The sequence below is a fragment of the Tasmannia lanceolata genome, unplaced genomic scaffold (assembly GCF_043159265.1).
Source record: "Tasmannia lanceolata isolate RefF3 unplaced genomic scaffold, GAP_Taslan_0.1 ptg000025l, whole genome shotgun sequence".
Taxonomy (NCBI): domain Eukaryota; kingdom Viridiplantae; phylum Streptophyta; class Magnoliopsida; order Canellales; family Winteraceae; genus Tasmannia; species Tasmannia lanceolata.
In genome coordinates this window covers 7,897,229-7,911,229 of record NW_027518702.1, presented here as the reverse complement: position 1 = coordinate 7,911,229, position 14,001 = coordinate 7,897,229, and the positions used below count along the sequence as shown (strand labels likewise).

General features: G+C 38.2%; 1 protein-coding gene across 1 annotated transcript; it reads right to left on the bottom strand.

The window, feature by feature from the left end:
- Positions 1–9,070: 9,070 nt before the first annotated feature.
- LOC143858177 (heat shock factor protein HSF24-like) lies at positions 9,071–13,646 on the bottom strand. Its single transcript, XM_077368816.1, has 2 exons — positions 12,960–13,646; positions 9,071–10,012 (listed from the first exon to the last, which is right to left on the bottom strand). Exons 1-2 carry the CDS (start codon positions 13,161–13,163, stop codon positions 9,437–9,439), a joined length of 780 nt encoding a protein of 259 aa, XP_077224931.1. The 5' UTR covers positions 13,164–13,646; the 3' UTR covers positions 9,071–9,436.
- Positions 13,647–14,001: the final 355 nt, after the last annotated feature.

Below are 14,001 nucleotides of genomic sequence, written 5' to 3'. Positions count from 1 at the left end.
TAACCCCGGGAACAAAAATAAACTCAGGAACCAAAAATAAGATTGAGAAGAATTTTTTTCTACGCCAACAGTTCAAGCAACCAAACAAAGGTTTTTTTTTTCGCACCATAATCCGGTCAACCAAACATGGGATTTTTATTTTACCAGGATACTTCTAGGACTTTTTTTTTCCCACCTATCTCCCAGGGTATTTTTTTTCTCCCACATAACTCCCAGGAACAAAAAAAACCCGGCAAAATCAATAATATATAAGTTAATAACTAGTCATTCAAAATTTATAGATGTGGCTGAAATGTTTCATTATATAGGCATGCTCATCTCTGATGAATAAGTGCTAACGACAAAATCAAAATTCAAGAAGTTTAGCACATGGTAAGAACAATTATTCGTTAAGAGGATGATCTAAGAAAGGTTGATTTTCACTTATTATCTACAGAAAAAAGTACAGTACCTAATAAAAGGATAATGTAAACATAGTCACAAATATTTGTCTTGGAAATTTCTTGGAAATGGTGTATCTTGAGATATTTTTAGTTTTTTTAACCTTCGGGTTTATATATGGCAAAAAAACTAGGAAAGTAAAATGTTTAAAAGAAGAAAATTATGAAACAAATAATATTGTGAATTTATCGTGATTTTTTGTGATATTTGATTTTTCAGAATCTCGGTAAAATTTCAGGATTTTTCGTTTTATCAAAAAATTACAAAAAATCACAATATTTTCAAAAAATTAGGAGATATTTGTGACTATGAATGTAAATCCAAGACATGGCAGTTGAGGGATATTTGGGCAGTCCTTTGATAGGACTGAAGTTTTGGAAATGTCGTATGAGGACATTTTCATTGTAATTGTAACTGTGCTGGGCCAAATATGCAAACTTCAAAGGAATCGGGTTTTTTTTTTCCTGCAATTTAAAATTTTGAAGGATATAAAACACAACATATTACCTGAAAAAGGTTGTCATGGAGGAACCTGTTCTGGCTCTTCATGACCACACCAAGCCTTATGAAGTACACACGGATGCGTCGGACTTTGCAATAGGAGGAGTTCTAATGCAAGATGGTCATCCCATTGCGTATGAGAGCCGAAAGCTCAACGACGTAGAACGACGGTACACGGTGCAAGAGAAAGAGATGACCGCTGTTGTACATTGCTTAAGAACATGGCGAAATTACTTATTGGGCTCCAAGTTCGTGGTGAAGGCGGACAATGTTGCCACAAGTTACTTTCAGTCCCAGAAGAAGCTAACTCCCAAGCAAGCACGGTGGTAGGACTTCTTAGCAGAATTTGACTACACCCTGGAATACAAGCCAGGGAAAGTGAACTTAGTAGTAGATGCTCTGAGTCGTAAGGCCAAGCTTACTACATTGACTCGTCCCAATTGTCAACTACTAGATCGGGTTGTAGCATGACCCGACGGCCAAGACTATCATCGATTATGCGAAAGAAGGGAAGACGCGACGGTTTTGGCTAAAGGGTGATTTGCTCAACACGAAGGGGGACAGGCTCTATGTTCCTGAATGGGGGAATCTTAGGCGAGACATTCTCAAAGAATGTCATGATACCAAGTGGGTTGGACATCCCGGATTGCACCGGACTGTAGCCCTTGTAGATGACATATTCTATTGGCCTCGGATGCGTGATGATGTGGAGGCCTATGTGAAGACTTGTCATTGGTGCCAACAAGACAAGGTGGAGCACCACTCTCCAGCAGGCTTACTTGAACCACTACCAATACTAGAGTATCCATGGGAAGCATCTCTAAGAACTTCATCACTAAACTGCCAAAGCCAAAGGGTTGTAGTAGCATCATGGTAGTGGTTGACAGATTCTCCAAGTATGGTGTGTTCATACCTGCTCCAACAGAGTGCACAACAGAAAAAGCGGCTAGGCTATTCCTAAAGCACATGATGAAGTATTGGGGAGTTTCTAAATCCATCATTAGTGACCGAGACTCACGCTTCACTGGCCGATTGTGGATGGAACTCTTCAAACTCATGGGAACGAATCTTAAATTCTCTACCAGATACCACCCCCAAACAGATGGGCAAACCGAGTGGGTGAATGCATTGCTGGAGATGTATTTGAGGCACTATGTGAGAGAAAACCAACGAGATTGGACCAAGTTGCTGGATGTTGCCCAATTCTCCTATAACTTGCAGCAAAGCGAATCAACAGGCCATAGTCCGTTCGAGCTTGCCACAGGACAACAACCTCTAACGCCACAAGCGGTTGCTACGGGTTACGCGGGAAGGAGCCCAACTGCTTATAAAATGGCCAAGGGGTGGCATGAACAAGTAGACATCGCACGGTCCTACTTAGAGAAGGCATCTAAGAAAATGAAGAAGTGAGCTGACAAGAAAAGGTGTGTGGTGGAGTACCAAGTGGGTGACCATGTTGTAGTAAAGCTTTTAGCACACCAAAGGTCACATCAGAACCGGCACAAGGGATTGGCAAGGAGATACGAAGGTCCTTATGAGATAACTAAGCGCATAGGCAAAGCCGCTTACCAACTCCAATTGCCGCCTGAGCTAAAGATTCACCCGGTCTTTCATGTTAGTCTTTTAAAACCCTATCATGTCGATGGGGAAGATCCAAGCGGGGTGAGTCTAGGAGATTCCCAACAACCATAGTGGCCTCATATGACAAAGAGGTAGACTACATCCTTGTAGATCGAGAGGTATGAAGATCTGGCATTCCAAAATACAAAGAGTACTTGGTGAAGTGGAAGAACTTACCAGACAGCGAGGCAAGTTGGGAACCTGAGAGCGCGCTACAACAGTTCAAGGATGCGATCAAGAGGTTCAAGGAAGAACGAACGACGAGGGCGTCGCCAGATTAAGTGTGAGAGAATTGTCACAGGAAGAATTCCAAAAACTTTTAGATATATCTAGAATAACGTAGTAGATTCCGGAATGTCCTAGAATGTTCTAAGCATCTCTAGAATTATGTAGAGTGCTCTACAATCTTCTAAACCCTCTAGAATTATGTAGGTTATTCTAGAACCTTCTAGAACTTGGTAAAAGGGTAGAAGGCTCTAGAAGTGAGAATGTGTGAATATTCTAGAAGAGGGTTAGACATTTTGTAAAGAATATACTTGAAATATTCCTAGAATAATCTAGAGAAAGAAGTATGTAGAAAGGGATCTAGAATGATCCCATAAGGCCTATAAAAGGGGAAGAGCCCATCATTTGTGAATAACCTTAGAAAATTGTAAACATTCTTCAACTAATAGAAGCTCTCTTTCTATACTCTTAAGTGTTCTTCTAGCATTCCCCTAGTTGGATAGAAAGCTGACTTGTGCTAAGCATTGGGGTGCTAAGTGCAAGTGCTGCACGGTTTTAGCTAACGAAATTGCTACTCCCGTGACATTCAACAAGATTTTAAAAAAGGAAAGGCAAACCCGAAGACTATTGTGGGAGGACGAGAAACAGTTGGCGATCTTAAGCCTGGAGAATAGGCGCAGAGCTTGGTCGCTGATTCGGATCTGGTGCGAGATAATTTAGAGGTGGAAGATGATCAACGAATTGTGAAGTTAATGAGTCCAGTGGAAATAATAAAAGAAATGGTGTATTGATATCGCCTAATTTAGAGGAATCTGAACACCAAGAGCCAAAGGGCTTTAATGATTTTTTAGCAATTGGAGATGTATTTAAAATCTCATACCAAGAGGATTTAGGAAAGACTAGAGAAATGTTCCTTGCAATGAAGCTAAAGACACAGAGGAGAAAAAAGAAAGAGCCAAGGAGGCTGAAATGGAAGCGGGACTATGAGATTAAAGGACCCTATCTTAAGAGGTGGCTGATTTGATCTGTATCAGTGAGTCCGTGCTTATTGATTTTCGAAGTATCTACTTAAATTGATTTCGTTAGTTGTGGAGCATTGTAATTATTAGTGGAATCCTCTTAGACATGGTTCTTGCTAGGGGTAATTGGTTGGCCTTTGGAGTAATTGGTTATTCCACAAACATAAAAAAAAATGTCACTTCAAGATTCATTCAGAAAAACGGGTTCTCATATCTTTCCTTAGCGGTTTGCGGAGCTCTTTAATGAGATAAGGGGTACTGTAGGCTCCACTAGTGTTTCCTTCTGTCACATTAGCAGATCGTCTAATGGTGTGGCAGATAAGCTTGCTAGGAGTGGAGTTCATTTGGAGTCACCGGAAAAATATGACTGCCTCCCTCTTGAGCTATTTGTTATATTTTCTTTGTTTGTTTGCTTAGCTTTATCTTTTCACTGTATCTTTATCTTGTATTTTTCGACCATCTCGGTTTATTTATTATATCTTTCACTATTAAAAAAAAAAGATTCATTCATAAAAATCAAGTTTTATTTTCTTTGAAAAAAGGATTGATTAAGAAAGAAGAATAGAAGCTATAAATTGTGGACCAAATTAGTGTTTTACAGGTCCAATTTAATACTCATTCACTTATCAACTAAAACACCAATTAAGGATCCAAATCCCTAAACAGTTCAATAACAAAAACCTTGGAAGCTGAAATCCAATCCTTGATAAATCAAATGAATGGTTATAACTGACAAAATCCAGACCTGATAAAACGAAGAAATATATTAAGAATCTCGCGGCAACGAAACCGAACGCGAATAAGATCGCAATGACGGAATCCCGGGTATCGGGGAATTCATTCCGACTCCAGATCGAGTCCATGAAAAATAAAGCGATTTAAGGAGGAGAAGAAACATCAATAACTCAATTGCTGGGAGAGAGAGAGAGAGGGGTTGAAATCGATGGGTGTGTGTAATCAAGAATGTTCCCGGTAATGGATCTGTAGTAGATGTAATCTTAACCTTTTATCTTGTGGGCCCTCTTGTAGATGGACCGTGGCAAAGGGAACGATCCTATCGTTCTCATATTCGACTCTATGCCACCGTTGAAGGGTTAGGATCATTCAATTGTAGAGATTTTTATGTGCAACGTCATAAGGCTTGGGGTACAACTCCGGTCGGGTTTAGCCTAAAAAAAAAGTAAGTTCGGGTTGGGTCGGGTTCGGGTTGATTTTTCCCCACGCAGGTTGAGTTCGGGTAGGGTTCGAGTTCGGGTTGAGGGTTTGCGCAACCCAACCTGAGTGAACCCCGAAATTTCTTATGATTTTTTTGTAGCATAAAAACCCGGGTTGGGTCATTGGGTTCAGGTTGGAAAAAAGGGTTCCTCAGGTTGGGAAAAAAGGTTACTCGGGTCAGGCCGGGTTGGTCAACCGGCACGTTTGGCTATCATGATTTTTTTTCCTTCGAATATTGGCTTATCCAATGGTGAGGGACAGTGGGAGAGGCATAGAAACGAGAGGGACTAAGTGAGGTGAGGGCAAGTAAAAGCCGGAAAAATCAAGAAACAAATACCTTTGCTCAAAATATGATCTACTTTTCCATAATTTTTTAGCCATTTCTCACCCTCATCATATTCATGCCCTCTCAAGTCTCTCCTTCTCCACCTGTCCTACCCTTCTCACTACAAGAAATATGTTTTTCACTGACGTTCATTAAAAATGTCCCTAAATTAGTGTATGCAAGTGGTGAGAGAGGGTAGGGCGGGTCTCCAACGAGAGCCATCACTATTGGGTAAGTCAATATTCGGGCAAAAAAATTCGGCCCGTTTGGTTTGTCGGAAAGATCTTTCCACCAAGCTTTCAAGAGAAAGTTTTTTTTTTCCTTCCTTTCCAGGGAAATCCTTTTCGAAATTAATAGTAAAAAACCAACAATTACTCTAATATAAAAGATCTACTTTACACAAAAATCTTCGAGTTCATACGTAAATAAAAAAAGTACTTTATTAACTATTTTCTTCCTTTATTTTCTGTTTTCTATAGCTTTTGAATGTTGCTTTGTCATTTATTAACAACCCATCCATGCCAAATATTGAAGTGAATTATTAAAATCATATAAGAGATTATTAAATTGTATTGTAGCCAAGATTTTAAATTTTGGTTTCGGAATGCGTTTCGGTCCTCACCGAAACCAAAATTTCATGGAAATCCGACGAAATCTTCCCAACGGCTATTTTATAGGAAATATGATTTAAAATAATGAATTAAAAATCAGATTTCGGGAACATATTAAATAATGAATTAAAATCAGATTTTTTGGAGCTAGTCCTTAAATTTTGGCCCAAAATTTCGGGGAAAATGAAATTTCGACATTTCGGTCGAAATTTTGTAACGTTTCGACTTCACCCAATTTCGGTTTCAGTCTCAACCGAAACCCAAAATTTCCGTCAAAATTTAAAACCTTGATTGTAGCAGATAAACTCATAATACTAATATACTTACAGATACGAATGGTAAGTCTAGGATTTTTTTAGTTTCCTCCAATATATTAAGTCTTTGAGGAACTCTTAGCATGTAAAATTCCTTTGCAAAGAAGTAAAGTAGAAGACTAGAAAGCAGTTTGTAAAAAATTGCTCATAGAATGATAATTTACTCTTTTTTAAAGACGTTGAAGATGATACATTTTCCTCTTACACTTAGAAAATCTGAGAAGAGAAAATAAATTTGAGTTTCTCCTCCTTGAGGTAGAAAATAGGAAGCTTCAATGGCATTCTTATATCTATTCAACTCTATTTTGGCTCGAATGGCACAAATGAACAACAAAGACACATTATTCTCGTGTTTGATTGATCACACTATTAGAGTTTGTTCCATCATGCTAAATTGAAGTGCATGCAATTGTTGCCCCATCCCCTAATTGGTTAAATACATCATGCAATAGGCTATCATATATACGACCAATACAAGTGTGGCTCGCCCGTTGAAGATGACATAACCTAAAATCAGTAGCTTTGTACAATAAGCTCATCTAATAATTGTAGCTTTATACAATATGCCCATTTGATAATTGAACTTAAACGTTGAAAGCTACTAATTTTTTGTAACCATCACTTTGTAAGTCATTGAACGGACAATGGTATCATCAACTTGTACAACTTTCTAGTATTGTCAACTCCATAATAGCCTAGCAAATGAAGGGTTTAGATCACCCTAATGTATTTTGGCAATGTAGTGATATCTTTTGGCCCCTTTCAGAGTCTTGGTTAATTGAGTCATTTCAAGTTTGTTTCATAAGAAGAGATATACGATAACAATGTAATTTTCTGTATCTAACTAACATTTCCTCAAACCATGATGTTAGATCTTCTTTTGGACTTAAGTATATCAAAGATTCACCAAAAAAAAGATTTCTAAATCAAGATTAACGATGGTAGATTCAATCTCAGAACTCCAACATTATGAGTTAACTGTTTATATTGATACACCCAATTATGAAGATAATCCCATATATATACAGTAGATTGGAGATCAAATATGAAAAAAAAAATGCAGACATGTTAAAGAGAAAAAAAGGAGATAAAAATTAACCATATATTCATATGTAGCACAAGCAAAGCAAAAATAACTTGTTTTCCATAAGAATGCAAAATAGCTTACGTGATAGTGTTGTGCTTTTGTAGAAATAATATAATATTTAAGGGAAAGATCAATAGCTTGTTGTGGGACGATAAGTTGCATGCTGATAACAAACTTAGGCATGAAAGAGAACATGCATACGTATAGTAAGACCACAATCCCCTTTTATAAAAATTGTTTTTTTCAACTTGGTTGAACGTGTATTTAAAACTTCTAATGTTAACATGCATATATACAAGAAGACCACAATCCCCATCATCTACTTGTTATTATCCAAGATGTTTTGTGCTACTAGCCTATACTCTAGATTTGATAGTTCAATCTAGAGATTTGCAGTATTTTTTCTACAGTATGCAGTATACAGATGATTTGCAGTCTGTCAAATTTAATATGTCTTCATTCACCACTTGAAAACAAATGATCGCCACAATAGCATCTTTGCAAAGACGGACTCCAAACACACCCACTTAAAAACTAAAATAAAGAAGTGCCGTTACTCCAAAGACAACATGAAAACATCTCCTCTGCAGAGACAATGTGAACATAATTGATCGCAACTTTTTTCTAAGGGGTCTTATTTATTCCGGCAGTGAGAATAGATTTCGTGCAAGATTCAGGCTATAAGTTGGAGATATTGCAATATCCCTTGAGCAGAGTTTGAAAATGGAGGTCCAGACAAGATTCAGGCAATCTTGGAGATTCTTGGCGTTCATAATTACAGGCAACTTCCGGGAGAAAAAACAGATTTCGTTTGAGAGAGGGAGAGAGAGAGAGAGAGAGAGAGAGAGAGAGAGAGAGAGATTGTTATTGACATTGAGAACATGCTAAGTTTGTATTTAGGAAGAAACTGTGCTTGAGTTTGAGTTCTCCAGATATTTCTTTCCGTGGGTTTCTGTTGGTGGAAAGGAAAGTTGCGTCCCACGTTTTGAGAGGGAAAGATATTTGGGATTTATGTTAAGTATATAAAAAAAAAAATGGAAAACTCAATCCGTGATGGATTTGCTTTCCTTCTACAAACAAACAACGGAAAGAGGTGGAAACATGAAAAAGGGTTTCCTTTCCATTACTTTCCACCAATTTCTTGCAAAACAAACAGGCTCTAAAGGTGATAATTCATGATTAGTGCATGGCCCCCACTATTTCTACCAATTCTACCGAGGTGCTCTCCAAAGAGAGAAGTGTTCTTGCTAATTTTTTCATACAACAATCCGACAGGTTTTAGATGTTGTAAGAAGACCCCACATTGAAACATGGGCTTGTGCCTTCTTTAACTACCGAATTACCTCATACTCTTCCTCTATTTCGGTCGACCAATTTTCTGATACATCAGCCTTTGGTATGGCCATTGGATTGCTTTTACTAAGGTAAGTGGGTTTGAATTCCCTACATGCTGGAGTTATATGGACCGTTAAAGCGTATCACAAAACAATGTGAGCATGAAATAATTCAAGAGGGATGATTCCAACTTCACAAGTTGGAAATAGAAGCTCATGTATGCTTATGAGAAATTCTTGACTGATAATCATCATCATAAGCCTAACTGAATGCAAAGAAAAGGGATCATTTTAATCACGCGCAGAAAATATGTTTACTAGATGACTAGGGGCTAGAGGCTCAACCCTGATGACTAAATAACACCTACAAACACCTCATTAAAAACACTTACAAACACATCTTTGATGCTCATTACACAATATAAAGTATGTTATAAACACACCTTTGATGTTCATTAAAAACACAATATAAAGTATGACATATACACATCTTTGATGCTCATTAAAAACACAATATAAAGTATGATGATATAAACAATTGTATGTCTTGAGGTACCAAAGCCCATATGAGCTCTAAGTCCATCAACATCTCCTAAGGCCCATCTAAATGATATATAAGACAATTACACTACCCCAAGCACTTCCTTTCTTCTTGTTTAACCACCAACAAGAGTCTTTACTCTTTGGCCATTTCTTTCCTTTGGCTAACAATAACACTAAAAATAGAACCCACCTGCACCACCTTCATATGCAAACCTCTTGGACACCCATCTTCATCTCCTTCAGTGGGCCCACCACACTCTCCTCCTCACGCCCCCTCTTCTTGTTCTTTCTGTCTCCCCCCTCAAACCCTTTTAAACACACACCAAACAACTTAAATTTCTCTTCTTCTTCAATTTCTTCTTCATGATCCGGGTTCGAATCTCCACCGTCCATCATGATCATGTTAATCTTCTCCTGACCCACTTGTTTCGATAAAAATGTCATGAGTTCCTCACATTGCTTTTTGGTCCGACTCAGCTCTAAGCTGAGGAGAATATTGTCTTTTCTCAGCTTCTCATTCTCGTCCGATAAATCGGACACGTGGGTTGTTGTTGTATCGCCCGAAAAGTTGTTTTTCGAAGGCTCGGGTGACGAGGTGGAGGAGGAGACTGACGTGGACGAAGGAGGGTCGCTTGGTTTTGAGATGGAGAGATCCTGAGCCGTCGATGCTGGTGCCATAGCTTTTCGACGGTGGATTTCACAGAGGAGGGTTTTCTCTCCCCTACGGAAGAATTCGTTTGCGAATTCCCATCTGTCCGGCACGACTTTCCGAAAACCCTGCGTAACGTGTCGGGCGATATGGTTAGGTGATGGTGCGTAGTACGCATAGAAGAGTATTTTAGCATGGGAGAGCCCTTTCACTTGATTTTTTGCAAAGGCTCCCTTCACTCTAGCATTCCTCATATTAATTACATATAATTTATTTTACAGCCCCCAAAATTGAATGCAATAAACTGACGAAAATGGGCAAATAAAAGGACAGAGATGCCCTTAAAAATGAAGGGTGATCCGGTAATTTCACTTTATTTAGAAGAAAAGACAAAAAAAAGTCACTGTATTAAAGATGCCGTAACTAATAAGAATTGGGCCCACATAATCTCTCCAACTACAGGGCCCATTTTTTCAGGCTTTTCGATTGGTCAAAGACTTACGACAAGATTCATATGATATCAGCACTCCTTGTTTTTATTATTGGCACTCTAGGCGTCAACCTAAAAAAAGGGGAGGCAGTGAGAAAGTATTCTTTTTCTTGGGTTAAAATAACGAAATTGTTAGACAACTTTATCATAAGTTGGAAGGCTTTAAATAAATTACCAACACCCAAAATTCTTCTTGAACTTCCTCTTTGCATCCTCTTCTTTTTAAATATGGATCTACTTTCCCGAAAGAACAATTTGCACTACCCTAGGAGTGACTTGATCGGACAACGAATAGCTGTGTTTCCTTCTATATACTAGGGCAGTGGGTGTCTCTTTCTATAAGGGATTGTATGCGTTGTTAAAGGCAAGGTTTTAAATTTCGGCCGAGGGGCTTGAAATTTCATTTTTTTCAATTGGAGGGGCTTGAAATTTCGTTTTTTTAAAGGATTAAAAAATTAATTTTTTTCTGAAATTTCGGCGAAATTACCGAAATTTCCTAATTTTCGACCGAAATTGTTATATTTCGCCCATTTCGGATTTCGCTCATTTTGATTTTGGTCTTGGGCGAAATCCAAATTTTCGGTCCGAAATTTAAAACCTTGGTTAAAGGGTAGAATCAGCATATACTTAAAGGGTATTGTGTTTCTCATTTGGAACAAATGTGTTTCTCATTCCATGATAGTGTCAGTCAATTCCTAAGAAACTTTATTTGTCTTTTGAGGGTAGTTTTTGTACAATTCCAAGGCATTTGTGTGACGACCTAGGGTCAGTCAATTTTCACTACTAGGTGTTTTGACCGGTTTTGGAGATGGCACGTATTTCATGTAGAGTTTCAAACAACTAGAAGACTAATTGGCTTATCTCCTTGTCTGCCCACATGGCATACGAGGAAGCTATTAACAAACTACTAGCAAAAAACTACAAAAAATATGGTTTTTTCTTAGTTGAGTCTCACGCTCGTTCCTTCTCCCCCTCTATTCTCTCTCTATACTAGTAATGACACCTCCTACAATCCGTTTATTTTGGTAATGAGACTATGCACCAAGAAACTACTTTAGTTGAAAACCAAACACTATTTAAAACTACTCTACAAGACAATTAATTACGAGGAGACTACTTGGTTTGTCTCTTCCCTGTTGACCATTTAAGTTTTAATTTACCACTATTTTACCAGGTAACTAGGTGCAACCAAACTAACTATGTTTGGTTACACAAACGCTAGGCATTCATTGGAATTTCAAACGCCAATGAATATCGATTCCTTGTTTAATATCCAAATTGCAATGAAATACACTAGACTCCCGAGCATGGTTTAGACATCAGTATTACTTATTTTCCCCTATGTGGCGCCTATGTGCCACTCATGTCCCCCTAATCATCCTCCGATTAACCAAATTCTACCGAGATTGGAAATTTTTGATAGACGAATAGTGGAACAGGTTGTCTTTCTCCTCTTTTTCTCTCTTCCCTATCTCTCACTCTCTATATTGGTAATAACCCCTTTACTATTTCCAATACTCTTCGAAAGGACTGCCGCGCAACCAAACACTACTTACCACTATTCCGCTATTCTCCAAGTGGCAATGCTAGACATCTTCCCTTTTGACTTCTTATTCCACTAGTAAAACGGAATTTTTTGGAGCTACAAAGGGTCATAGAGAAAACAATCATCATTTCCCTCATTAATTTTAGGAATATTTATTTTTTGCTATTTTTCTCCTGCTTCCCGATTTTTAAGATTTTTTATTAAATATTTTATACATGTTCTTTGCTTCTTTATTTTCTCCAAATTTTATGGGGTTTTCTATTTTTTATTTCTTCTCGTTGTCTAATTCCTATTTTAAATATTTTTTTATTAACTTTTCTTCTTCTTTGTCTTCTTGATCATCTCCTTACCAAAAAAAAAAAAAAAAAACCCCCAAAAAATTGGAAATAAGGAGAAACACACACACACACTATTTTAATCTTTTTACCCACAAAACTTAATGTGTTGATAGTTTTTATTTGATACTGCGCCGTGTTGTAAATAGACTTATCATGCGCCCAATATCCAGATGCATGGTGAATAGAATATCCATGCACCCCACGGCTTACTTTAGCGCCATGCCAAACAACGAAGAAATATAAGAGGGGAAACATATTATATCCACCCCAATTTTCAGCGTTCCACCCCTTTTTTGTCGTATTCTCAGAAAAAAATCTGCCTTTCACCCCCTTTCGTATGCCTGAGTTTTTTTATTTATTTCTGAAAAAGTCCAAACTCAGGATGATCCAGACCGTCCATTGATGGGCTACAACGTAAATAGGCTGCACTTGTGCCCAGAAAATCAATTCCATAAGATGATCCTAGCCCTCCGAACTATAGAGGAACTGCACAATATGGAAACCTCTGTGCAGAGTTGGGACCATCTCATGGAAATGAATTTTTGGGCACAACCTTATTTACGTTATGGCCCATCAAATGGACGGTTTGGATCATCCTATGGTGTGGGCCTCCATTTGCCTTGTCCGGAAAAGACAAACTAAATGAGGTGGAAATATCAATTCTCAAAATACAGAAAGAAAAACAAGGAAGGGTAACTTACGTAAGTATTAAGCTGGCGAACAAAGCTTGAGAAATTGTTGTGTTTGAAGTAATTGGGAAGCAAATCTCTTGCCAACTCAACAGGCTTCCAAACAACAAAACTCAGCCCATTTTCATTCCACGATATAATCGGATCCAGATTCGGATCCTCGACAATCTGATAAGTTTTCATCAGAAAAGGTGCAGGAATACATCTACTCGCCATTCTCTCCTTCTCTTAAAAAACCCAGAAAAAATAATACCAGAAAAAGTTTTTTCCGGGGATTTTTTAGAGAGAAAAAACAGAGAAGAGCAAAAGGGCTGTTAAAAATTCCCAACCCCAACAGTAAAACCCACAAACAACCCCGCAATTCATGATCTCACAGAACAAAAATTTTCTCCAGATAATTTGAACCCACTACCATAATTGATAATTCCACCTCCACAAAAAGAGAGAAAATCCTATGAAGGTTGGGTTTGAGAGATTTTGAGGAAGAAAGTGAGAGAAACGTAATATAGGAGAATAGCCGAAAACAATGCTCTGTTTTTCTTTGAACCCGCTTGTGGTTTCTCATGAAGCTTCGATTGGGTTTTGTTCATCCGACAGGTGAGATCTCTACACGTGTCGTGAATCCGGTTTATCTTCCTTCTTCTGCACGATTCTCTTTTCTTTCTTTTCTCCACCTAACTCTCTTTTTGTGCAGAAAGTTGGAATTTTTTTCATGGGGTGGAATTGACTTTGGCACCCCGCTCTTTATTTTTTGTTGTTGTATACATTTTTAACGGAGAGTGAAGGGAAGAGCTTCACGGGAGACGATTGGAGGTGTGAGGCCTAACCAAAACGTTGACCACAAGAGCCTTTGGAAGAAATACAAAAACTGTTTTTTTTTATTTCCAGAAGCTTTGAAGAGTTCTCTTCAGATTCCACTTAAAGAGGCAGTGGTTTGTGAGTGGGGACAGGATTTGATCAAATGGACCCCACAATCCTGAATGGCCAAAATTTAATTTTGATATGGCTCAAGTTTGGGCAACCCGAATTGGGGGTGTTCTTAGTAACAAAGAAA

Bases quoted from the DNA above. Each gene is read 5' to 3' on its own strand.
- LOC143858177 (XM_077368816.1), bottom strand. From the start codon at position 13,163: ATGGCGAGTAGATGTATTCCTGCACCTTTTCTGATGAAAACTTATCAG. The intron at 10,013-12,959 runs GTAAGTTACCCT...CACGTTACGCAG, and splicing joins TTCGCCAGCTTAATACTTAC to GGTTTTCGGAAAGTCGTGCC.